The following is a 27049-nucleotide window of genomic DNA, read 5'->3' on the forward strand; positions in this document are numbered from 1 at the left end:
AATCAGGGACATAAACGAAAAGGGTTACACATAAACAAATCTAAAGTTACACCTGATCCTAATATTTTGTTGGTCATGCACGCGTGCGTACAGACAACCCATACATGGTTTGCAGAGTGTCCTATGAACGATTAAATATTAGATGTAAATTAGAATAAAAGTAACAGTTCGAAAACATATATTCAGACAGAATTCAGAATCATTAAATTTTTCTATCTGTTTGTAATAAAAATAAGTATAATTAACGTTAATAAATTTTATTATTTATCATTAGAAAAAGCAAGAGATGAATTTCTTTGACAAAAAAACACTTTAAGTCAAAATATCGACTGGCTTTATCCTTTCTTCTTACAACTATCATTGAATTTTTACTTAAAAAGATGCAAGCACATATTAAACTACCCATATTTAAATTACTCATTTAGAAAGACATTTTAATTTAAAATGAATGATATAATGATAGATACAGAATTTATTTAATAATAGAAATATACAATAAAGATTACATAAATACAGTAGGTAAAAATTTTACTATTTATTTATATTTATATAGAAATATAGTATTTACTAAGGAAAACTTTTTTTTAATTAACCTTTTATCAGCTAATCACTATTCTTGTAAATACTATTTAAAAAAAATAAATACTATAAACAAAGTCTGAGAATTTAATAATTAAAGAAAATTATTGATTTTTTTGAAGTCCTTCTAAACTATTTTGTGCACCTTGATTTCCTTGTTTAGCAGATTCTTCATACCAATAAATTGCCTTATCTATATCTTTTGGAATTCCATCACCTTTATACATTATTAAAGCAAGATTATTTTGTGCTATATCATTTCCCAAATTTGCAGCATTTTGATATAATTCAAATGCTTTTTGCTTATTAATTTTAGTTCCAATACCATTATTATAACAATATCCTAACATCATTATTCCACTTATAAATCCTCCTTCAGATGATTGTTTAAACAATTCAAAAGCTTTATTACAATTCCTTTTAACATCAATTCCATCTTCATATAAAACACCAAGATTATACATTGCATTTAAATTTCCATTATTTGCAGCTTTTTCATACCAATTAAGAGCCTTTTTTATGTCTTTTTTAATACCTACTATTCCATAATTATAACAATAACCAATATTAAATTGTCCACTTGATAAATTTTTATTAGCTACTTTTTCATAATATTTAAAAGCTAATTTTTCATTTTTTATAATTCCAATTCCAAATCTATAACAAAGACCAACAAAATGTTGTGCTAATATATGCTTTTTTTCTGATGCATTGAAAAATAAATTAAATGCTTTCTCATTATTTTTAATCGTTATAATTCCATAATAATTGAAATATCCAAATAAAAAAATAGAATTTGAATTATTTTGATTATTTATTAATAACCAATCATAAAATTCTTGTGAATTTATATTATGATCATTAAAATATTCAATAATTTGTTGCTTTTCTGATTTCCATTCAAGTCCTTTATTATTTAATTTAAAAATAAAATCATAAATTTCTTCAACTATTATGTTAAAATCTTTTTCAATTGAAATAGTTTCTTGATTGCTTGATACTATTATAGAATCAATGTCTTTTGTATTCATTTTACCAAAATTTTGTATAAATTGAGATAAATCTCCTTGTAATTCTGAACTATTAGTACTTATAGAAGTCTCATTAAGTTCTTGTTCATTTGACATCTGATGATTTTCTATAATTACATCTTTTTTTGTAATCATGGAATTTAGCCAATCAACTACTTGATATATTGTTGGTCGATTATCTGGTTCCCCATCCCAACATTCTAATAACCAAATATAATTAAAGATTAATAAAAATAATATTTACCAAAATTTTTAAAATTTAAAAGAATACTCACTGGTATAAATTTTAATATATTCGTTAGGAGTATCAGGAACAACAGTTTCTCTAATACCTTGTGAAATATCCAAAGCTAAACCAACATCATATTCTTCACCTTCAACGTAAAAAGGAGGTTGGCCGCTAGATATTTCCCACAACAATACTCCAATACTGTAAACATCACTCTTTTCACTTAGTGAGTACAATCGTGTTGATTGGTTAATATCTCTGTTATTATTTCTTCGTCTATTGAAGCATTTTGGATCGACATAAGGAACCATTCCAAATAATTTTGATTGAGAACTGGACGATGATCCAATTCTTTTTGATAATCCGAAATCTGCTAATTTGATTGTATTATTACGGACAAGTATATTACCGGAATGCTACGAAAGAAATATACATTTTCAAATGAATAATGCAGAATAATAATATTATTAACGATTAAATAATGTTAAAATGAATTACCAAATCACGATGAACTATTCCTTCATTATGTAAGCATGATACGGCACAAGATAACTGGTATGCCATATTATATTTGTCATCCCAAGTAAGTCTGCTAAAGTTTTTCTTTAAATAACTTCGAAGACTACCACCGTCGGCGTATTCCATTACTAACCAATAATTATTATGATTATCTAATAAATAAAAAAAAATCATTAAAATGTATTTCTTTGAATTTTGTGATTAACAAGAATATTATATTTATTAAGATAACTTCTGTCAATAATACCTGATTCAGGTTTTGTTAGCCCATAGCAACGAATAATGTTATCATGAAAATCAACTTCTCGTTGAATTTTCAACTAAAATAAAATTCAAAATTTAAAAATATAAGTATATTAAATGAAATCATAAACGAAAAAAAAAATGTATTTTATATCGAATTACCTCACGAACAACCTCTTTAATAGTGATGTTATCAAGACTAAAAAAAGATTTTAACGCAAATTGTTTTTCTGAGTTTTTCCAATTTGCACGATATACTTTCCCAAAACCTCCGGTACCAATATGTTGAATATTATTAAATTGTTTGTATTCATAAAATTTAAAATATTCTTTATCGACAGCTTCCTCGATCCAATTGACCCATTCATTTGTATGCTCTGTATCTTGCATTTTTGATATTATCGAACGTATTGAATAATAGTAAATTAACAGTAGAATTAAAAAAAAATAAAAGTAAAACTTATTGGTTCTTCTTTTGTTTCAAATATTAATTTAGTATTACCAAACAAAAAAAGCCAACCAGTGGCCGTTGGTACCGCAGTACGGCAAATATTTTCTTACACAGTATGCATATCCTTAAATTTGTGACAGGTTATGCCGATTAGAAATACTTTTTTGGGAGCGATCGACAAATGTGCCACAGACAGTAATCTTTTCTTTTCAAAAAAAAAAAAACTTAATAAGAGGTATAAGAGGTGTAATTTTGCCTGCTCCGCAATTTTACTTAGAACGACAAACAAGGTTTTGGCTGAAAATTTAGACTTAAGCGCGATTTTTTTAAAAAAATGCGCCACATACTTTAAACAATATATTCGGCGTAACCTGTCACACATTTAGGACGTGCACACGGTATAACAAGTTCGTACTAGGATTAGCTTTTTTGAATTTGTTTGGCCAATGAAAGTAAGGTTGCACAATTTAGAATTTATTTATTGACGTTTACTTAAATAAAATTGAATAAATAATCATTCCACCAACATATTGGATTTTTTTTAAATAATGTTTTATTATGATGAAAGTAAGAATAATCTAATTTATCAAAAGTATTATTACAAAGTTTACAATTATATTTAAATAATTTAAGTGTAATAAATGCTATTTTTCGAAAACATTCCTAAGGTCGTTTTCTCATCTCGTTCTTTTCATAAATTAATTATTATTTATATTAATTAAAAAGGGGAGTACAATTTTTTTTGTTAAAATGCCATCAAATGATTTTGTGGCATAGATAATTTTTTAATTTTTGAATTAGATTTCAAAGCTGTCGATCATAGATAGCCACACCGATAAAATTTCAATATTTGAACAATATTTTAACTATGAAAGTATACTTACTACTAGAAACTAAGATAATTTTCATCAAGCAACTGTTGCATTAACCGAAATACATGTATTGTCTTGCCAGATGCTCGTGGACCTATAAGCAACAAAATTCGCCAGCCTTTTTGATATCCAAGAAGGAATTTCCTGTGATCTATATTTTCTGTTGGATTTACGAAGTAAACTGAAGATACTTGATCTGGCATAATATATCCGCTAACTATCCATCTCTTTTTGGTTAGGACTGGAACTGATTATTAAAGTTTAGTATTTAAATTGTTGGAGAAAACAAATTTTTTTACAAATTCTTACGTTCTTCCAGAGCCTTCCTTTTTCTTTTAAGGTTTTTAATAAAATTTCACTTTTTTCAACAGAAGTGGTCGGCAAATTTTCTTTTTCATTTTTTTCAGATTTCTAGTAGTATGCAAAGAATAAGATGTGTGAGTAAGATAATAGTAGCAGATTCTCCTTCAAAATCAGCAGAACTTAATCACATGATAGTAGGATATGCACGTATAGAGGCTCTATGTCTGGACGCTCTTTTTCCCTATGTACGAGAACACAGGGCGTAGCATACTCGCTACCCGCATAGTAAGACACGTACAGAGACTCTATGTCCGAACGCTCTTCTTCCCTGTGTGCGAGAACACGGCGTAGCACACTTACTACTCTATTTTAAGAATGTGCCAACCTTCAAATGACGCTTTAGTATTGCCACTTTCTTCTCTCCTTCGTCTCGGGTTCTAAATTACTAATCAACATATCCAATTCCTTGCCTAAATCGCGATGTTGATGGCCATTTTGACTCGTCAGGATATTGTTCATAATAAAAAACATCCCACGTATTTATTCTCCATTGTGTATAAGGTTTTCTCCAGTATTCTGAATGTCGAAATTTTTGATAATACCTCCTCTAGCAACATGATGACAAAAATGAAATAATATGTTGTATCAAGTAACAACCCAAACTTATCTTAAATAAATTCCGTGGTTTATTAATAAAATTCTTTAAGAATAAATACAAAATAAAATGAAAAATATTTTACGTCCGAAAGTTGAAAAGCTCAAAGAGATATTATAGGAAAAATAATAAAAAAAATAATAGAGATTTTATAATAATATTATTATTATTTAAATTAATATAAATAAAAGCATAAACCGATAGACTCAAAAATTAGATATCGACGTAAACTTCTAAACATGATTCAATAAGCTATAACCGCGCCTCACTATGTTCAAAAGTCTGATAATACTGATGTATCAGATGTACACAACAGACACCTGACCTTATTCCAAATTTACAAAGCCTATTAAATGAAAAAGTACTCTAATCTAACATTAGCTTTATATTATCTAATATCATTTAGTTAATACGATCACTTAGACATGTCATTTTATTGAATACTCTTATTCAAATTATTTGTTACAATGAAATTAATTTCTGCAAAAGAGAAAATTTTCTTGAACTATTAAATGCTAAAATGTAATTAGAATTATAAATTTATAAATTGATTCAACATCTGTTTGTAATGAAAATAGGTATGATGTTAATAACTTTTTTATTCATTAATCTTTTTTTTTTTTGTGGGAAAAAAGTAAAAGAGATGAAATCTTTGATCATTATCAACTAGCTAACTCTTTTTATTTTAGCTTTAGATCTATGATTTACTTTTTCAATGTCTTTCCTTTTACAACTACAGTTGAAATTTTCCCTATAGAATTTTTTTCAAAAAAAAATAGAAGCTCGTTGATATAGAAAACAGCTTATGGTTATTGTACGGTGTTGTATTTATATTGGTTAACATCACAAAATAACGTTAACCAATATATACAGGTAAAATTTTAATAAGAAACTTATTGTTTATTGATATTTTAGAACAAATATGTTTATCTTGTAAATTTATTAATAAAATAATGTTAGTAATTGATTTTACAATTTATTAATTAAAGAAATTTATTATAAATTATTGATTTTTTTTAAATCATCTTTTGCTAATGTCTATATGACAACATGTTCTTCTCACCTTCAATACACGCGTTGAAGTTAAACTATCCACCAAAATAAGTAAAAAAAATCACTTTTTTTATAAAAAATTATCAAAAAGAAGAGTTATTCTGCTAGTTAACTTTACGTTTATTAGATAATCCATTAAATTGTTCGCCGACCTTTTTTTAATAATGTTTTATTTAATAAAAAATGCGCTTTTAACATATAACAATTTTATTTCATTTCTTTTTAATTAAAAAAATATAAAATTTTGACTCTATATTAAAAAAGCTGACAATTAGTTTTCTATATTATCGCCGTTTTCAAAGTGATATACGCAAGGGACTATCATAAAAAAAATTAATGATTATTTTCTGATTTTCTGATTTCTGCGAAACCCAAGATTTCCCAAATAGAAAAAATTTAAAATAGAGGTATTTCAAGTTGAAAACCTAAGAATTCAATTATTGAAAAAACTGCCTCATAAAAAAACTAATTCTATAATAAAATTTAAGAATTAGCAATATAAATAAACTTAAGTTGGAGTTTTTTTGGGGTTTGACTTAGAATACCTCATTTTACATCTTTTTCTATATAAAGACACTGGGAAATCTCGAGTTTTCGCAAAATTTATAAAATATTTTTTTTTTGGTGAAATTTTTTTACGTACATCATTTGAAAACGGCGATAAAAAAAATTGAAACCCGTAGTAAATCAAAGGATAAAGTTTTAGCGGAAATTTTAGATTTGCTGCGTAAATTAGTTTAAATATTAATTTAGGTTTTAGAATTTATTTTACTTTTAATTTTCTTATTTTTTCTAGCTTGTTAGGTGGTAATTCATTTTGTAGGTGGGAGTTAATAATGAAAAAATGCTTTTCATTTTTCTAGCAAACAGAAAATTCTCTTTTATTTTAGGACTCACGTCAAATAATCAGTACATGAGCTGAATCAGTTGATGATTGATCGATAATAAAAAGCTGCGTCCTCATTCACGTTCATGGAAGGAGTAAAATAAATTTCATATTATTTTATTTTATTTTTTTTATTATAAGCTAGTACTAAAAATGCAAACGAACATATTTATTGATCAAAGAAACTTTTTTATTATTAATTATTATTATTCGTTAATAAAATTTATATTTTTTAGTTCATTTTGTATCACAAGAGGCTATACTATGTTAGTAGTCATGCATGACTTATTTTATACAGTTCACCCTTACAATAACAAATTTTTATAGTGAATAGCTTGTTATAGTGGAGAAAGTTTCTGACAATAATTTTTTTAATATAACGAATTATAAAGTAAAATCTTTGTACTTCGTAATTTGAATTTAAATGTTAAAACAAATATAATATAATGACCCTCAGTTATGTGCGAAAGTTCTATAAAATTATACAATGTCAAAACTTCATATTTCTATGAATTGGCCTTTATGATCATAAAGAAGAAATGTTAAATTTTTTGCCATATCAACTTGCCATACTAATTTTACGTAAATCACGTAATTATAAAAATTTTGCGATTTTTTGTCAAAAAAATGTTTTACCTTAATTCACTATATACTACAGTGAATTCCCTCACTATAACGAATTTTAATCTCCAGCCCACAGAATTCACTATAGTAAGAGTGAACTGTATAATAATAATTATTTTAATTATTAATTAAAAAAAACATACATTTTAAACGAATTCTAATTTGTTAAAACGGATAATGCAGATATCCCGATTATCCGGATTGAATAGATAATTCAAATTCGAATACCCGGATTAACGCCAGCATTTTTTTGCATTTTTACTAGTAAAAACGCACTAACGGATCCAGACTCTATCACTAATAATAAATAATCATATTCTTCAATTTGTTTGTAAAAGATATTCCAAGATTTCTTTTAAGTAATACCATACATTTTTTTGAAAGTGACCTCTTTTTTTTTATTTAAAGGTAAAAAAGAATTGAAAACAGGTAAATTCAAATGTTTATTTGTTGATACAGACCTTATTCATATTATGTGATATAGCTTATATTATAGGATTATATATTTTCTTTTTTTTTTATTTTGAGTCTTCCGCCGCAATAATCTTAAGAATATTATGACTTCTTTATAATTGTTTTGGATTTATTCTACTTTCGCTAAAATTTAATCTAAAAATCGCCTATATAAATGGTAAATTAAAAAAATCACTAGTAATGAATAATTATTTAAAAAATTATTATGAAAATAATTAGCTAACATGTGTCATTTTTATGGATATTCTTATTCAAATTGGATATGGAACATATGGAACTCTAATATTATTGAAGAATTAGATTATATAAAAGAAGAAAAACTTTTGAACTATTAATTCTAAAGTGTAAATTAGAAATGAAATGTTACAATATTATTCAATCTAAATTCAGTACCACTAACTTTTCGTAATTGTTTAGTAATAAGAATAGTTGTAATAACTAATAATTAATTAATTCTTTTTTTTTTTTGATGGGAAAAGTTAGAAAAAGCTAAAATAATTTTATCAAAATCATTTTGTATAAAATGTCAAAAACTGATTTTGCAAGTAGCAACTTTCTTTTATTTTAATTTTAGATTTATGTTTCACTTTTTTAATTTTATATACTTAATTTAGTTTAGTAATGATTAAAAAATTTTAAAGGTAATATTTCTATAATTGATTTTTTTCCTATATTTAATTTCTATAAATAGAAAAGAATGCAGTCATTAAATTATTACATTTTTAAATTTTCGATGTTAAACATAATTATCCGAAGCGTAGCGAAGTACACTCAATGTCTATCTGTCACGCCACGTATATGGTAAATGAAATTGTAGGATCAGGTTTAACAACAACAATAATAAATTATGGCCAATGAAGTTTTAGAATCAGGTGTTAGCATGTAATATTATTAATAATCATGTGATTATAACGCTTTTACCTACTTAATTTTAAATTGAAATGTCATTTAAGTTTAAAAGAAAATATATAAAAAATAATTATATAAAATAGATAAAATTTTAAATGATTTATAATTTAATAATTAAAGAAAAATTACTATAAATTATTGATTTTTTTCTGAAGGTTATTTAAATTATTCATTGCTAACCCATTTCCTTGATTAGCAGATTTTTCATACCAATATATCGCTTTATCTATATCTTTTGAAATTCCATCTCCTGTTTCATACATTAAAGCAAGATTATTTTGTGCTATATCATGTCCTAAATTTGCAGCATTTTGATATAATTTAAATGCTTTTTGCTTATCAGTTTTAGTTCCAATACCATTATTATAACAATATCCTAACATCATTATTCCACTTGAATATCCTCCTTCAGCTGATTGTTTATACAATTCAAATGATTTATTATAATCTTTTTCAATACCAATTCCATTTCTATAACAATTACCAAGATTATATATTGCCATTAAGTTTCCATTATTTGCTGCCTTTTCATACCAATAAACAGCCTTTTTAAAATCTTTTTTAACACTAACTATTCCTTTTTCATAAAAATATCCAATACTTACTTGTCCAGATGAAAAATTTTTATTTGCTGATTTTTCATAATATTTAAAAGCTAATTTTTCATTTTTCATGATTCCATTTCCATATCTATAACAATGACCAACAAAATATTGTGCTAATATATGATTTTCTTCTGATGCATTAATAAATAAATTAAATGCTTTCTCAATATTTTCATTGACTGCAATTCCATAATAACTAAAATATCCAAAAATAAAAATATAATTTGAATTATTATGATTATCTATTAACCAATTATAAATTTCTTTTGAATTTAAATTATAATTATTAAAATATTCAATAACTTTTTGTTTTACTGAATTTATTTTAAGTCCTTTATTCATTAATTTAAAAATAAATTCATATATAATGTTAAAATCTTCAATTGGAAAATTTTCTTGTTTATTTAATCTTATCATAGGATCAATTTCTTTTATATTTATTTTATTAAAATTTTTAATAAGTTGAGATAAATCTCCTTGTAATTCTGAATTATTAGTACTTAAAGAAGTACTATCATTAAATTCTTGTTCATTTGTATACTCCTCGGTATCTTGCATTTTGATATTATTGAGTGTTATCAAAACGTATTGAATAATGATGTTAACAGTAAAGTTAAGGAAAGAAATGAAAAGTAAAAATTATTAAAGTTTTATTGTATATGCCTATTTTATATATTTTTTTTTTCTCCGATGATAGTCGTACAAGCGTACAGCGGTGATTTAGTATGACCTGTAAGTCCTGTAACCTGTTAAGTCAATCAACTTTGGTACCGCAGTAATTTTCATTTTCATAATGACGTCATCATTAAAATTGAATGTTGTAGTTGTCGTAGGTAAAAAGAATTTATTAAAAGTATTATAAGCCACATAATTATTTACTACAGAGTACTATTAAGAGATATATACTAACTTCTTTCTTGGTAAAAATCAAAATTTTTTATTCGTCTATAATGTTGGCGTTATTTGAATAAAATTGAATAAATGGTTCTTATATCAACAGTTTTACTGGTATATAATTTGATTTAATATAAATGTTATTTTTGAAAAAAATTCTTGAAGGTTTCATTTCTTATTTCCATAAATTAAAAAATTTTCTAGTTCTAAATTAAATAAAAATTAATTAAAGGGGGCGAATCCGGGGGATGACGATTTTATGACCAACAAATACAGAATTATTTTGGCTAAAATATCATGTGGCATGAATAATAAATTTTTTTGTGTTATGAAGTATGAACAAGATTTTATTCAAAATTTTTAAAGATATCGATCCTAACCACACCGGTAAAATTTCAATGTTATTAATGTTATTTTAATTGTGAAGATATAATTCGATTGACGATGATTATGGAAATTATGGAGATGTATTTCATAATAACAATGTTGTACCAATTGTATATTTTGTATTATTTGTTGCCACTTCAATTGTTACATTGAACGAATAGTTAGAGTATCTTTGTGATTTCTATTAATTTAGCAATGAATATTAAATCTTTTTCTCTAAAATAAATAAAGGAAAATACCAAGTTTTGGCAAATAAATTCCTCTTAAATTATTATCATTAGCATTATCATCATCGTATAATCAAAACTATGAATGCAAACTTTCAATTCTGCTAAATTAATAAAGTTTGAAATTGCTTGAATTGGGAAATAAATTAAATAGTTGCGATTACAAAGTTCAAGAATTCCTTTAATTACTTTTTAAAAAGATTCACCCTCTGTCTGATGTATATAATGTTATTTCTCTCGAATTTTTTTTTTTTTTGAGAGAATTAATATACTTATATTATCATTATAATTTGAACTTTTTTCAGACATAATTTCTTCTGAGTCATGAGTTTGAGAGATCATTTCTAAATTATTATAAATTTTTAGATTTAATATTATCACAATCAAAAATTGATACGTATTAATTTATGAATTATTTCTTCAGGACAGGAATCTTTAAAATTGAAAGTATGATAAAGATTTTGATGCAGAACATTCAAAAATATTCAAATTTTGGCATATTAAAATATTTAATAATTTTTAATCATTGATAATTATTTTATAATCAACAGGTGCTAATATCAAATACACTTTTGAGTCTTTGACTAATTTATTATTACTCTTGAAGAAATTATTTGAATATATAAACTAACCTTAAAAGTGGGTGTTTTTGTAATAATAAAAGATCTTTTTCTATTGTTTTTCAATAATAAATAATGAGGAGAATTTTGATTTCTTATTAAAACATTATTAGTTGTATTTCTTTCAAGAATTTCGGTAATCTTTTCTCCACAGGTAAATAAAGATTCTTCAATTTATTTCAGAAAAATATTCTAAGATTTCTTTAATAATAATACAATATATACTTTGGAAATTACCTATTGTTTTCTTTTTTATTTGAAGGTTAAAAAATTGAAACAAAGAAAAGTGACTTATTCATATTATGCCATTATGAATTATATATATATTTTTTATTTTAATCCCTCTGCCATGATAATCTTTAAGAATAATATAATGTCTATATAATTGTTTTGCTTTGTATTCTATTTATTTTCGCAAAAATTTAATTTATCTTCCTTTAAAAATCACCTGTATAAATGATAAATTAGAAAAAATATATCCATCAGTAAATGGATAATTAATTTAATGAATATTAAAAAATCAATTAACCAATATATGTCATTTTATGGAAATTCTTATTCAAATTAGAAGATATGAAACTTCAGTATTATGAAGAATAAATTCTGTAAAAGAAAAGCTTTTGAATGATTAAAATACTAAAATATAAATAAAATAGAAATGAAATGCTAAACGATTAAAATTCAGTAATAATCGTCGCATTTTTATAATTGTTACTTGTTAGTAATAAGTATAGTTGTAATCAAGGTTAAAAAACTTTTAATTGATCAATTCTTTTTTTGCTGGGGAAAATTAGAAAAGCTAAAATATTGGAAACTGAACTAGTAACTTTCTTTCAGTTTATTTTAACTTTAAGATTTATGTTTTAGTACTTACTTATTATATTTTACAATTGAGTTATTTTCCTATATTTATTTTTTTTTAAAATAGAAAAGAATACAAGCATTAAAATTTTATATTTGATATTTGCAAAACATTTGAAAGATATTATGGTATACACAAATTATGTTATTTAAGCATAAAAGAAAACTATATAAAAATGATTATATAAAATATACAATAAAATTATGACGATTTTATTTATTATTTTATGTTTAAAGCAGTGTATTTACTATCTTGTAAATTTTTAGAAAAAAATAAACACTGTAAATAAAATGATTTAAGTTTTAATTTAATAATTACCATAAATTATTGATTTTTTCTGAAGGTTATTTAAATTATTTTTGGCTAACTCATTCCCTTGTTTGGCAGATTTTTCATACCAATATATTGCTTTATCTATATCTTTTGCAATTCCATTTCCTTTTTCATACATTAAAGCAAGACAATATTGCGCTTTATTATGTCCTAAATTTGCAGCATTTTGATATAATTCCAAAGCTTTATTATAATCTTTATTAACACCAGCCCCAACTACATAACAATTACCAAGATTATATATTGCTATTACATTTCCTTTATCTGCAGCCTTTTCATACAAATAAAAAGCCTTTTTAAAATCTTTTTTAATACCTATTCCCTTTTTATAGCAACAACCAAGATTCAATTGGCCGTATGCTAAATTTTTAATAGCCACTTTTTCATAATATTCAAAAGCTAATTTATCATTTTTCATAGTTCCAATTCCATATAAATAACAATGACCAATATAATGTTGTGCCAATATATGATTTGTTCCTAAATCATTAATAAACAAATTAAATGCTTTTTCTTTATTTCTATTTGTTATGATTCCATAACAATTAAAATATCCAAGAATAAAAATAGAATTTGAACTATTTTGATTATTTAATAACCAATTATAAAATTCTTGTGAATTTATATTATGATTAGAAAAATATTCAATAATTTGTTTTTCTGATTCCCGTTCAATCCCTTTAATATTTAATTCAGTAATAAAGTCATTTATTTTATCAACTATAATGTTAAAATCTTCAATTGTAAAATTTTCTTGTTTACTAAATATTACCATAGGATCAATTTCTTTAATATTAATTTTATCAAAATAATGAATAAGTTGAAATAAATCTCCTTGTAATTCTGAATTATTAGTACTTAAAGAAGTAAAATTAAATTTTTGTTCATTTGTATACTCGATATCTTGCATTTTGAAATTATTGAGCGTTATCAAAACGTATTGAATAATGATAAGTTTAAGGAAAAAGTTAAGGAAAAAGTGAAAAGTAAAAGTATTAAAGTTTTATTGTGTATACCTATTTTATTTTATTTTTCTCCGATGATAGTCGTACAAGCGTACAGCGTGATTTAGTATGACCTGTAACCTGTTAAGTCAATCAACTTAGGTACCGCAGTAATTTTCATTTTCATAATGACGTCATCATTAAAATTGAATGTTGTCGTACGGTAAATAATTTATTAAAAGTATTATAAGCCACATAATTATTTTAAACTACAGAGTACTATTAAGAGATATATAACTCCTTTCTTGGTAAAAATCAAATTTTTTTATTCTTCTATAATGGTGATGTTATTTGAATAAAATTGAATAAATGATTCTTATATCGACAGTTTTACTGGTATATAATATGATTTAACATAAATGTTATTTTTGAAAAAAATTCTGAAGGTTTTATTTCTTTCCATAAATTAAAAAATTTTCTAGTTCTAAATTAAATAAAAATTAATTAAGGGGGGAATCCGGGGGATGACGATTTATGACCAACAAATACAAATTTATTTTTGGTTAAAGTACCATGTGGCATGAATAATAAATTTTTTCAAAGTTTTCCAAAGATATTGATCCTAACCACGCCGGTAAAATTTCAATGTTATTAATGTTATTTTAAATGATATAAATATTATTGTTTCAAAATTCTAACCATTCTATTTGAAAAAAAAAAATAAAAATAGAGAAAAGATTACAAAGAATAATTAAATTGGTTATATAATCAGAATTTAAATTAAAGCGCAGTAAGGAGTGTGGCTCTGTTAATAAATTTTTGGTGAAATGTTAAGTCTGGTAATTTTAAATGCCGGTAAAACGGCAATGGAGTAGGTAAATTTTCATATCGGCAAAAATGGTGTCGGTTAATTTCATGTCGGTGAAATGGCTGTACTGTAACCCATTACGTCATCTTAATATAATCAAAACTATGAAAACAAATTTTTTAATTCTGCCAAATAAGTGCAGTCACAAGGTTTAAAAATTCTCGAAGAATTAGAAAGATATTCGATAGTTAAGATTCAACATCTGTCTGGCGTGTAGTATGATAAGTTTTATTTCCCTATACAAAAAAGTACTAGATACGTTTTGTATACTGATTGATACGCTTAGAGATACAGAAAAATACACAATTCCGTATCTTGCATACTAAAAAATGTATCATGTGAGATACGGAATTGTACATTTTTCCGTATCTAGACGTATCTCAGTATACATAACGTGTCTTTCAGAATAAAAGACTTATTTATTTTATAGGGTTTCTCTCATATTTTTTTTTGCGGATATTTATTATCATTATAATTTGAATTCTAGTCTGAGAGATCACAGCTATTATTAGCAAATATATTTTTGAACGGTATCCGGTCTTTTCGCTAAGTTCATACTACTGAAACTCCAAAGTTAGTTATTTTGCCGAAGTGAAATTTTGCTGAAGTGATATCATTAAATTGAAGTTTTCAGATTTAATATTATCCAATCAAAATTTGTCCCGTTTTAATTTATTAGGAGATTTTAATGTCGTATATTCGACATTTTTTATAAAAATAATTGATATTTTTGATTAATTATTTCTGTAAGCAGTTAATATCAAATACACCTTTGACTAATTTATTATTATTTTTGAAGGAATTATTTGAATATATAAATTACTAACCTTAATTAAATGGGTTTTTGTAAAAATAATTGACCTTATTAAAAATTTTTTATAGCAATGAGATTTATTGGAGAATTTTTTTGTTTTCTTATTAAAACATTTTAGTTGTCATCCTTTCAAGAATTTCGGTAAATTTTTTCTCCTGAATAAATACATACATTATTTATCACATATTATTTTCCACTAGTAAATAGACATGAATATAAAGTTTCTTCAGTTTATTTCTGAAAAATATTTCAAGATTTCTTTAATAATACAATACATATTTTGGAAGTGACCTATTGTTTTCTTTTTTATTAAAGGTAAATTATTGAACAAAGAGAGTGACTTGTTCATATATATAAAATAAATTAAATCGCATAATATGAAATTAGTATGTATTTTTCTTTTTATTCTAATCCCTCCGCCATGATTATCTTTAAGAATAATATGACTTCTTTATAATTGTTTTGCTTTGTATTTATCTTCCTTTAAAAAATCACCTATATAAACAATAAATCAGAAAAAAATAAATGGATAATTATTTAAAAGAATATTATCAAACTACTAATTAACTAACATGTGTCACATTATGGAAATTCTCATTTAATTAGATATGGAACTTCAAGAATTAAATTCTGTAAAAAAAAAAGCAATTGAATGATTAAAAATAAATAAATTAGAAATGAAATGTTGCACTATTAAAATTCAGTAATAATCATTGCATTTATTATTAATAATAAATGTATAAATGTAGTTGTAATTAAGGTTAAAAACCTTAATTAATTAATTTATTTATTCTTTTTTTTTTGTTTGATGAGAAAGTTAGAAAAAGCTGAAATAATTTTATCATTTTGTATAAAATATCAAAAACCGACTAGCAACTTTTATTTTTAGCTTTAAGATTTATGTTTTACTTATTTATCATCTTTTTACAAGTGTATTTTTACATTTCAATGTTTGTTAATTTAAAAAGAAAGATATTATGACATACACAAAAATATAAAATAAATTTATTATATATAAAAATGATTATATAAAATAGATAAAATTATAACAATCTATTTATTTATATTTCTAAAGCAATATATTTATAACCTTGTAAAACAAATACTGTAATTCTGTAAATAAATGATTTAAGGTTTTAACAATTTAATAGTAATTAAAGGAAAATTATTATAAATTATTTATTTTTTTTAAGGTTCTTTAATTTAATCTGTGCATCTTGATCTCCTTGTTTAGCAGATTTTTCATACCAATAAATTGCTTTACCTATATCTTTTGTAATTCCATCTCCTTCTTCATACATTAAAGCAAGATTAAATTGTGCAGTATCATCTCCTAAAATTGCAGCATTTTGATATAATTCAAATGCTTTTTGCTTATTAATTTTAGTTCCAATACCATTATTATAACAATATCCTAACATCATTATTCCTCCTGAATATCCTCCTTCAGCTGATTGCTTAAACAATTTAAAAGCTATATTATAATCTTTTTCAATACCAATTTCATTTCTATAACAATTACCAAGATTATATACTTTACTGAAACCTGTAATTTTTCAGCTTTGAAGCTACCTAGCTGCTACTTTTCTTCTTTTCCTAAGCTGCGGCTAGGCAACTGTGATTCAATGATTCACTTAAATTTTCTAATATCTTTTCGTTAAGTAGCTTATAAACAGAAGTTAGTTTTATTTAAGTGGCCTATAAGAAGTTGTTTGAACAATCGTAATATTATTTAATTAATGAAATTAATTTATCAAATAAAAGTCATAATAAGGCCGCCTACAAGAAACTTTAGAATTTACTAATCGATAATGAATGCCGATCATTTTTATTATGATTGCATCATCCGGACCTACGGATCTCTGGAAATTTTGCTATTAATGCCGGGTCCGTCTGATCGACAAATCAGGGACGTGACTTATTTTTTGACTTGATAATGACGTAATGACTCTAATAATGAGCGAGCTAATTTAATTTATTCTAATTATTAAAAAAAATGTAGTTATGTCTCAATCACAATTATATCAACTTGCCATTTTTAGTCGACAAAGATTTTTTTTTGATTATTAAAAAAAAAAAAATTTTCTTTGACATCATTCTATCTGTTTTTTTCTAAAATTTCAATAATTTTTTTTTGTTAAAAAAATCCTTCTTTAGCTCCTCTGATTGATATAATAGTTTTTTTTTTGGTTAAAAAAAAAAATCCTTTTTCTTCTTTTAGTCCTCTAAATTTTAATCGTTCATTTTCAAGCAATTATGTCGCAGAAAGATAAATCTGACGTAAATAATATCACTGCGCCTCAACAACAACCACTACCATACAATCCATACATGTTACCGCTCAAGGTGCCGTGACTCCAATTATATCTAACCCACTAGTCCCACCTACTATGTCTCCAACATCTAATGCAGCTTCAAAATCTACTGAAACTGGTAATAGTATTTTATTTTATATAAACCCACTTATGAATATTAACTCAAATTTAATAAATGATGAAGAGTTACAACGGAAAGATATGAATAACGAAACAGCTTATGATCAATGTGATGATCCACAAGACGATAACCAAATTGTTGATACTGCTGAGTTACAGTGTAATTTTGTTTATTCATAATATTTAACGTTTATGGTAAGTATAAATTGTATAAATTATTAATCTATACTATTTTTTTAGCGGTAGATGAGCTTTTAGATCAACTCGATTTGCATGTTATTAGAAATTGTGAAGTGCGTAATAAAATTGCTCGACGATTCAATCTTGTAAATCTTGTATTAAAGGTAAAGTTAATTATCCATTAATGCAATTTGCTCATCAGGCTTGCAGATCATGCTTGCTAATGATTTCATATAGATTAATACTTTAAACACACTTGGTAAGCGAACGCATGTGAACATTGATAACGATATTGTGCAACCAAGAAAAAAAAGTGTTTCAACCAAAATAGTAAACAAATACAGATCACCTGTGTAAGTACACTATTAATTATAACAATTTTTTTTTTCTTTTTCTTGTGATTAATTGATTTTTATTTATTTTATTATACTATAGCAATGAATATGAAAGATCTTTATCATCAACTGGTTATCAACTTCCGTCTCTTTTTTTTGATAAAGATGGAGGATTCCCTTTTTCAACTCGTCCAATGTCTAACCCACCAGAAAATTTACAAAATCCCGAAGATAAAAGCTGGCTAGACCAATATATGATTGATAAAGTATTAAGAGATAATAAACTTGTAAGTTTTGATTTAAAAATAATAAATTACTAATTATATTATAGTAATAACTGAAAACAATTTTTGCCTTTTTCTTAGAATAATGAATGGTTATACAACAATCTTCGGGATGAATTACATTCATTATTTTTACGAACACGTAACTTAGATGTTTCAAACAAATTGTTAAAGGATTTTGTAATGACTATGTATACCAGTCTTAATGCCATGCAAATAAGAGACTCACTCGCAGATCGTTTACGAGGTTGTAATAATGATTGGCGATGCAAACTTTGGAAAAAAATTATAGCTTTATATAATAGTTTACGTCAAAAATATGACAAAGAGTAAGTATAATATTGCAGGAAATTTTTTTTTTTTTTAATTTTAATTAGAATTTAATTTTTGACTTTTTGTTTTCAGTGATCAACTTTCGGCAATGGACCTTTCAGATTTTTTGGTTAACGAAAATATTCAACAAGTTTTTAAGCAATGGACTGGAAATATCAGTCCAGATGCAATTAAAAATGCATCTGATGCATTAAAAAATGTAATATTGATAGGATTCAGATCACTAGAAAGTGCTGATTCACAGGAGAAGGCACATGACATATTTTTTAATCTTCATACTGATTTATATACGGTAAATCTTGATTTTCCTACTGATTATAATATTGGAACTTCAATTGATCTTTCACCGTACAATTTTGTATCTCAAAGCAGAAAAAGCAGCCCAAAAAAAATTAAAGATAACCATGAAAAATAATAGTTGTTAGCTAGAAAATAGCCTATATTATAAATAATTATAAATAATTGCGATAATGTATTAAAATATGCGATAAATCGATAATGTATTAAAATAATTGCTAATTTGCTTATATTGATATTGATAATCTTCATAAATTGATATTGATAATCTGCATAAATTGATAATAAATAATAATTGAAAATCAATTGAAAATCATTTTTAATCTGATAGTTTATCCCGTTAATCATAAACTTTTATTAAATTAAAAACTTTCGTTTTATTTTTCTGTAAAATGCCACCTAAGATAAATAAAAGGCAAACCAAACCTGTATCAATTGAAGTAAAACGAGGTAACTATAACGAAAATACAGTTAATAACAATGTAAATAATTTAAATAAAATACTATATTAATAATTTTTATTATTAAAGGACGCCCAAAAGGTAGCAAGAAAAAAACTGGAAATAATACTATATTAAATAAATCTAAATCCAGAGCAAATAAACGGCAAGTTGGTAATAATAAAATTACACCACCAAGAAACAAAACATCTTCAGTTGCTCGTAAAAATAAGAATCTTGATGAAGATGAAGACTACAGTCAAGAAAACGAAGAAAATATTAATGAAGAGGAATTATTGGAAAATTTGTCTGATATGAATTATGAAGAAGACCATAATAGTGAAGATAGTTTAGAAAGTAATATTTGTGAAAGCAATATTTGCTAATATGATTATCATATACATTAATTAATATTCATTTTTTAACGACTTTAAAGTTGTATCTCCAGAAAGAGGTTCGGAAGTGAGATCTAGACATGAAGCTATACCTCCATCACGAACTCCAGAAAGAAGCTCGGAAGTGAGATCTAGACATGAAGCTATACCTCCATCACGAACTCCAGAAAGAAGCTCGGAAGTGAGATCTAGACATGAAGCTATACCTCCATCACGAACTCCAGAAAGAAGCTCGGAAGTGAGATCTAAACATGTACCTCCATCACGAACTCCAGAAAGAGGTTCGGAAGTGAGATCTAGACATGAAGCTATACCTCCATCACGAACTCCAGAAAGAAGCTCGGAAGTGAGATCTAGATATGAAGCTATACCTCCATCACGAACTCCAGAAAGAAGCTCGGAAGTGAGATCTAGACATGTACCTCCATCACGAACTCCAGAAAGAAGTTCGGTAGTGAGATCTAGACCTCTATCACAAACAGAAAGAAGTTCAACACCTTCATCAAGTGATGCGTCTTTACCAGCATCACTTTCAGAAATGTCAAACTTACTCGATATCTGCAATTGGCTAGTCAAGCGACCACAAATTTTAGAACTCGCCAACCAAATGGTAGCAGCTAATAATACATCATCAAGTGCTAATACAATTGCAAATTACGTTCCTGGAATCAGTAATAATTCGCCTGTACTCACAGAAACAGGAGAGGTAAGATTATTTTATACTAATGACTAATTATAATTATATAATAAAATATTAATAAATACTGTCTGTATGACAAATTTAACAAATTTAGAATAAATCACGTTTATGGGATGAAGAAAGCAAATGCTTATTTTTGCGGATTCGTAATCCTTCATCTTCTGTCTTAGATAGCTTCATATTAGCTGTATTTGGATATCAGCCTTGTAGTGAAAAGGCAAAGGCAGTTTTTCAAGAAACGCGTAAAAGATTAGGGGATTTTAGAAATAAATTTAATGCTACATTACGTGGACTTGCCAGTGAGTTAAAGGAATCAAGACGCATGTATGTTTTGTGATTTGTTAATATTAATAAACATGCAAATAAATAGTATACACTATTTTAAATTTTATTTCATTTTATTTTAAAAGAGAAAACATTAATACTATTACAATGCCTTCACAAAATATCATTGAGGAATTTATTAGTGAAGAAGTCGTGATTCGAAAGGTATTAGCAAGATATTTTGTAACTACAAATGAAACTGAGCTTAGACGTAATGGATCATTAGATAGATTAGTAAGATTTGTTCGGGAAGCATTTAAAATTCATTATAAAGATAGCAACAAGGAAAAAATTAAAGACCTTGATGTAATGACTAAGGATTTGGTTATTCCATCACGAAGTGGATATAATTTGGCGAGTTCTTTAACGGTACATTAATATGAAATACTTTTGTTATTTTTATTCTAATTATTAATCAATTTTTTTTTTAGATACTTTAAACCTCCTATATATTGATGATAAAGCTTTAATGCGAATATTTTTATGAAAATTTATTTTATATATTTAATTATTAATTTCAAAAAAGTACATATTTGTAATAGCAAAACATAAGCGTGTTTAATCTATTGTTTATATTTGTATTGTTTGTTATTGAAATATACTTTAGCTTAACAGTATACTTTGAAGTTTATTTTTAAGTTAAAAATAATATAGTACTAGCTTAATTTAATAAACTATACTTCGAAAGTTTATTTTTAAGTCAAAAATAATAGTATAAAAATAAAACTTAGTCATTTTTTTCAACTAAAGTTTTCTTTCGCATTCAATATCCAATATGCTACGTAAAACATTTCGCTACAAACATGCAAATAAACAGTTAACACTTCACAAACGTTATTCTTACATATCATCTTTACGAGATTATGATATTAAAAATGCTATTAAAGCGTATTCAAATAATCCAGTTATCGAAGAACCATTACTAAATTATTCTCAAATAACAAATGAAACTACTAATGAATTTAGTTTAATGCAAAATTATGATGAAATCAATCATATTGCCGAAGAAATACCAACTGATAATGAATACAATACACAATACGATAGTTCTGAAAAAGAAAGAGATATAACTGATAATGAATATGATACTGATTCAGAATCACAAAATGATAATTCTGAAAAAGAAAGACATATAACTGATAATGAATATGATACTGATTCAGAATCACAAAATAATAGTTCTGAAAAAGAAAGGCATATAATTGATAATGCTCTAGATCCTTCTAGATTGCCAAATAATACAAGCGATTTTTCACCATATTTTGACAACATTACCACAGCTTTGTTATTTTGTTGGATACAGAAACATAATATATGTAAGCATATTATTATATTATTATCCAATTTGATCAATATTAGGAAAGTTTTTTAACTATTGCTTGTAAGCCATACATTTATAAACTTTTTGTTTGATATTTTAGCTACACATGCGTATGATGACCTTGTAAGTATCATCCATCATCCAAAATTCAATAGCAATGATGTAGTGACAAACATCCGATATTTTCGTCAATGGAGACAACGGCTACCTCTTTTGCCAATAGCAGCAAATACAGTTTCGATTTCATCTAAAAAAACGCCATCGACTTCTTCTGAATCTAAAATGACATACTATTTATTGATTAATGATATTATTTGGCATGTATTAAACAATCCAGCTATAATGAATCACATGTATTTTGGTCCAGGAATCGAAGCAAATGTAAAGTCAGAATTTTGGCATGGGACTTTATGGGCCGAATCTCCACTTTTTGGTCAAGAAAAGATTGTTATTTCACAAGGTAATAATAATATCTATTTTTTAGGATCATATTTTTTTAAAAACTAAGTTCTTCACTTTATAGTAACATATTATTGCGGAGAATTTATTTATTATTTGTCCAATGGTGGACATAAGCTGCTTGGTTTTCTTAGATCGATACAAGTTAATGAAGAAAACCAATATGTATTGAAAATACAAAAACTTTTGTATTATGAAGATATACCTGGTATATTTAAAGGGCATCTTAGACAGCAACGATCCAAATCTGGTGAAGTATGGATGCTTGATGATAACTTTGTTTTCATTTGTCCTTCACAAGTTTATAATAAAGCAACAGTCAAATTGCCACATTTACATCAAGTTCTGTCTCACAGTGATCTTTATGTATTAGAAATAATTTATAAACATAATAATCATTGGCGGGTTAGAGATATTCAACTATCTTACCAACATCCTGCTCACTCCATTATAATTAATAACCCACCTGTAGATTCAATGCCAGTTTATAAATTATTCTTAGATCTTTACTATGATGATTTCGGTACATTCAGAAATGTGTATCACTCATTGGGAGGAGTTTATGTGCAATTTGGCAATATGCCAGCACATATGCGAAAACGACTCAAAAATCATTTCGTAATTGGATTTGTGCCATTCGGCGGTAATTTTGATGAGTTTATTCAGCCATTCATTAATGAGTTAAAGGAATTTGAGAAGGGAAAAATAATGAATATACAAGGGCGAGACGTCTGGGTAGTTGCAGGTTTAGGAGTAGTTACTGCAGACTTGCCTCAAGGGAATGATTTATCAGGTGTTTTAAGACATGGGGCAACAAAGGGGTGTCGTACTTGCACTGTAGAAAAATACTCATATACTGATAATTCTACAGATATTATCAGACTATCACGTTATAAACAATGTACTGATTTAGATTTTTCCTTAATTGCAGCTGAAAGTTCAATAACAAGAAAAAAACAAATTGGTTCAGAATTCGGATTAAGAATAAAGCAAAGCATTTTAGATGAATTGCAAAGAGAAAGGCACTTGCAAACCCCGCAAGATATATATCATGCCACAGCAGGAAAAATTAAGCGCCTTCTTAGATTGACATGTGAATTATTTTCACATGAGGGGGAAAATGCATTCATCAGAACCTGGAAAGCTTTAGAAAAACCAAAGAAATGGGCTCATTTACCAAATCCCATAAGTCATCATGAAAGTTTCATGATGTCAGATTATCTTCGCTTGGCGATGATAATGCCATTTATCCTTCACCGTTTTCTAAAGGTTATACATATTAAAAGTGATAATCTGGCTTTAATTCAGCAACGAATTAACGTTCAGCGAAATGATTTGGTACCAAAATATATTGTAAAATGTTGGGTTTGTGTTGCTCAAACCATGAAAATTGCTTTTGATAGACATTTTACTAATGAAAAATATATTGAATTGCAAAGATGTTTAGACGCCGAAATGAATATTTTAACACAAGTAGTTCATAATATTTATTATGGTTCTTCATTAATTTGCCTTATATTGATTTACATATTATATATATTTAGGTTTTTGAAGAATTCGTCAACCTCCCAAATCTTCATCTTAATTTTCATTTTCTTTTACATGCCCGTACTTATGCCACTTTATCTAATACTCAAGTGGGTATAAAAGAAATGATACATAGGATTTTCAAATCAATGGTGCTAAAAACTAACCGAAAAACAGTGGAGCTTGATTTGATTAAACGTTATAACACTATCTTTGCAATACGGCATCTTGTTGATGGAGGAACCGATAGAAGATTTTCACGATCTAGCAATGGCTTCACTTCATTGCGAAAAAGTGACAAAAGCTTATTTACTAATTGGTATGTTACAGAGATAATTCATTTTCTCAAGATGATTATGAAAATGAAACTGGAGGTAATAAAGTTGCAATTATTTTACTTTAATATAACTTCAATATAATTCAAAATTCGTAATTATAACCCTTTATAAAGTTCAATTATCAATAGGATGTTTTTACGATATTAAACTAAAACAAAGAATATCTTCAAAAAATACTGGAAATTTTGTAACATTTTCGTTACAAGATGCCAATTTTAAAGCTGAACTATATGAATCTTATAAAGATCTTAAACTTAATTCAGCACTCATAAATTCTTCTTTAACTTGGTATCAACGGGTTTCCTACATGACGGAAGATAATTATGGAAATACTGAAAAAGTCTGTTTACAACTTGGAGATATTTTAACAATACAAGAAGAGGAGTGCGAATCTTATGCCAAGCTTCAATCGATATTTCAACATAAAGGCAATGATGATAAGTTCTATGTCTTTATTGTTGTTGCTTGGTTTGAATATGTTAACCAAAATCATACAATTTTAGAATGTCCGATTTATAGGCTTAATGATCGGCAATGGAGAAGAGTATTCCCGATTACTGTTATTGATAAAGCTCATAAAGCACACTTTATACGCAGATCAGTTGACACAGATGATGGTTATTGGTACAAAAATCAATTTTATTTCACGGCTATTTGATTGTTTTATTTATTACCTTTGTACTATTACAATGAAGCTGCTATTAGGTAGCTTAGTAGTTTAAATCAATATCAATACAATATAATATTTAGGTTACCTAATTTTATTGAATTTTTACCTATAAACTGCTTAGTAGCAACTTAAGAACAACCTACACATAAATATTTAAATTACCATTAAGTATTCTATAAATCGCTTATTTTAAATTATTAAACTACCTTCAAGTAACGTATAGGCTACCAATTATTAAATATCTAAGCTACCTATAAATCTTTATAGTGTTTACATAAATGATGCTTATCAAAATTGTCTAGGTTACTTTAAAGGTAACCTAGTTGTGATGTTTTATGTCTGCTAATAGGTGGCAGTTAGGTAATCTTTGTGTGGCCTAACTAAATCAAATTTTGGGGTTTCAGTAAAGTATTGCCATCAGGCTACCATTATTTGCAGCTATTTCATACCAATAAAAAGCCTTTTTTAAATCCTTTTCAACACCTATTCCTTTTTCATAACAATAACCAATGCTTACTTGTCCAGGTGTAAAATTTTTATCAACTGCTTTTTCATAATATTCAATAGCTAACTTATCATTTTTCATAGTTCCTTTTCCATAAAAATAACACTCACCAATAAAATATTGTGCCAAAATATGATTTTTTTCTGATGCATTAATAAACAAATTAAATGCATTTTCATCATTTTTATTTATTTCAATTCCATAATAATCAAAATATCCAAGAATAAAAATAGAATTTGAACTATTTTTATTATCTAATAACCAATTATAAACTTCATGTGAATTTAAATCATAATTATTAAAATATTCAATAACTTGTTGTTTCACTGAATTTATTTCAAGTCCTTTATTTATTAATTTAAAAATAAAATCATGTATTTCATCAACTATAATGTTAAAATCTTCAATTGCAAAATTTTCTTGTTTATTTAATCTTGCTATAGGATCAATTTCTTTAATATTCATTTTATCAAAATAATGAATAAGTTGAGATAAATCTCCTTGTAATTCTGAATTATTAGTACTTAAAGAAGTATCATTAAATTCTTGTTCATTTGTATACTCGGTATCTTGCATTTTGATATTATTGAGTGTTATCAAACGTATTGAATAATGATAAGTTAACAGTAAAGTTAGAAAAAAATGAAAAGTAAAAATTATTAAAGTTTATTGTGTATACCTATTTTATATTGTTTTTCTCGATGATAGTCGTACAAGCGTACATCGTGATTTAGTATTACCTGTTACCAAACAAAAAAGTCAGTTGATGCTCACCTTGGTACCACAGTACACAGTAAATAATGACGTCATCAAGAATTTTTTTAGCACCCAAGTTTTGTGGGCGTGGATTTTTGTGTTACAGGGGTGACAAATAAATTTTTGTCACTAAAAAATTCTGTCCCTCAGATACTTAATGTTTTTGAAGCAAGGGAATATGTACTGATCTAAAGCAGTACCCATACTATATGTTTTACCACTACCAGTTTGACTAAAAAAGTAGGGGGAAGGGTTGAATAATAAAATAATAAAATGGTTAATAAATTGTTTCATTTATCATGATTTTTTTTCTATGAAAAAGTTGTATATATTCTAATAATCATAGATGACATAGAACCGAAAATAAT

The 27049-nt window shown here is 25.9% G+C and overlaps 8 protein-coding genes across 9 annotated transcripts; 3 read left to right on the forward strand and 5 right to left on the reverse strand.

Moving 5' to 3' along the window:
- Positions 1 to 441: 441 nt before the first annotated feature.
- On the reverse strand, positions 442 to 2991 carry OCT59_024206 (uncharacterized protein; the record flags this gene model as incomplete). The annotated part of the gene is made up of 5 exons (XM_025323442.2): positions 442 to 1810; positions 1886 to 2255; positions 2338 to 2510; positions 2606 to 2678; positions 2764 to 2991. The coding sequence occupies 5 exons, from the start codon at positions 2989 to 2991 to the stop codon at positions 684 to 686; spliced, it is 1971 nt and encodes a 656-aa protein (XP_025181794.1). The 3' UTR covers positions 442 to 683.
- Positions 2992 to 8956: 5965 nt separating this feature from the next.
- OCT59_024207 (uncharacterized protein) lies at positions 8957 to 9991 on the reverse strand (the record flags this gene model as incomplete). Its single annotated transcript, XM_025308662.2, has 1 exon — positions 8957 to 9991. The coding sequence occupies one exon, from the start codon at positions 9989 to 9991 to the stop codon at positions 8957 to 8959; it is 1035 nt and encodes a 344-aa protein (XP_025181795.2).
- A 2622-nt stretch (positions 9992 to 12613) lies between these two features.
- On the reverse strand, positions 12614 to 13666 carry OCT59_024208 (uncharacterized protein; the record flags this gene model as incomplete). Its single annotated transcript, XM_066135265.1, has 1 exon — positions 12614 to 13666. One exon carries the CDS (start codon positions 13664 to 13666, stop codon positions 12731 to 12733), a length of 936 nt encoding a protein of 311 aa, XP_065991305.1. The 3' UTR covers positions 12614 to 12730.
- Positions 13667 to 16557: 2891 nt separating this feature from the next.
- OCT59_024209 (uncharacterized protein) lies at positions 16558 to 16803 on the reverse strand (the record flags this gene model as incomplete). Its single annotated transcript, XM_066135266.1, has 1 exon — positions 16558 to 16803. The coding sequence occupies one exon, from the start codon at positions 16801 to 16803 to the stop codon at positions 16558 to 16560; it is 246 nt and encodes an 81-aa protein (XP_065991306.1).
- A 969-nt stretch (positions 16804 to 17772) lies between these two features.
- On the forward strand, positions 17773 to 19364 carry OCT59_024210 (uncharacterized protein; the record flags this gene model as incomplete). Its single annotated transcript, XM_066135267.1, has 6 exons — positions 17773 to 17977; positions 18058 to 18161; positions 18235 to 18350; positions 18433 to 18619; positions 18698 to 18945; positions 19022 to 19364. 6 exons carry the CDS (start codon positions 17773 to 17775, stop codon positions 19362 to 19364), a joined length of 1203 nt encoding a protein of 400 aa, XP_065991307.1.
- A 274-nt stretch (positions 19365 to 19638) lies between these two features.
- OCT59_024211 (uncharacterized protein) lies at positions 19639 to 21545 on the forward strand (the record flags this gene model as incomplete). The annotated part of the gene is made up of 6 exons (XM_025315902.2): positions 19639 to 19696; positions 19777 to 20043; positions 20123 to 20787; positions 20876 to 21105; positions 21192 to 21474; positions 21537 to 21545. 6 exons carry the CDS (start codon positions 19639 to 19641, stop codon positions 21543 to 21545), a joined length of 1512 nt encoding a protein of 503 aa, XP_025181797.2.
- Positions 21546 to 21880: 335 nt separating this feature from the next.
- On the forward strand, positions 21881 to 24815 carry OCT59_024212 (uncharacterized protein; the record flags this gene model as incomplete). Of its 2 annotated transcripts, XM_066135269.1 has the most annotated exons (6): positions 21881 to 22421; positions 22527 to 22886; positions 22950 to 23408; positions 23607 to 24358; positions 24430 to 24526; positions 24763 to 24815. In XM_066135269.1, 6 exons carry the CDS (start codon positions 21881 to 21883, stop codon positions 24813 to 24815), a joined length of 2262 nt encoding a protein of 753 aa, XP_065991308.1. The 2 variants fall into 2 exon arrangements, with proteins under 2 accessions (XP_065991308.1, XP_065991309.1); XM_066135270.1 differs by lacking the exons at positions 24430 to 24526; positions 24763 to 24815 and having other exon boundaries at positions 23607 to 23978; positions 24076 to 24095.
- A 558-nt stretch (positions 24816 to 25373) lies between these two features.
- On the reverse strand, positions 25374 to 26501 carry OCT59_024213 (uncharacterized protein; the record flags this gene model as incomplete). The annotated part of the gene is made up of 1 exon (XM_066135271.1): positions 25374 to 26501. The coding sequence occupies one exon, from the start codon at positions 26499 to 26501 to the stop codon at positions 25821 to 25823; it is 681 nt and encodes a 226-aa protein (XP_065991310.1). The 3' UTR covers positions 25374 to 25820.
- Between the last annotated feature and the right edge of the window lie 548 nt (positions 26502 to 27049).

Source organism: Rhizophagus irregularis, chromosome 4, assembly GCF_026210795.1.
Source record: "Rhizophagus irregularis chromosome 4, complete sequence".
In the NCBI taxonomy this organism is placed as follows: domain Eukaryota; kingdom Fungi; phylum Glomeromycota; class Glomeromycetes; order Glomerales; family Glomeraceae; genus Rhizophagus; species Rhizophagus irregularis.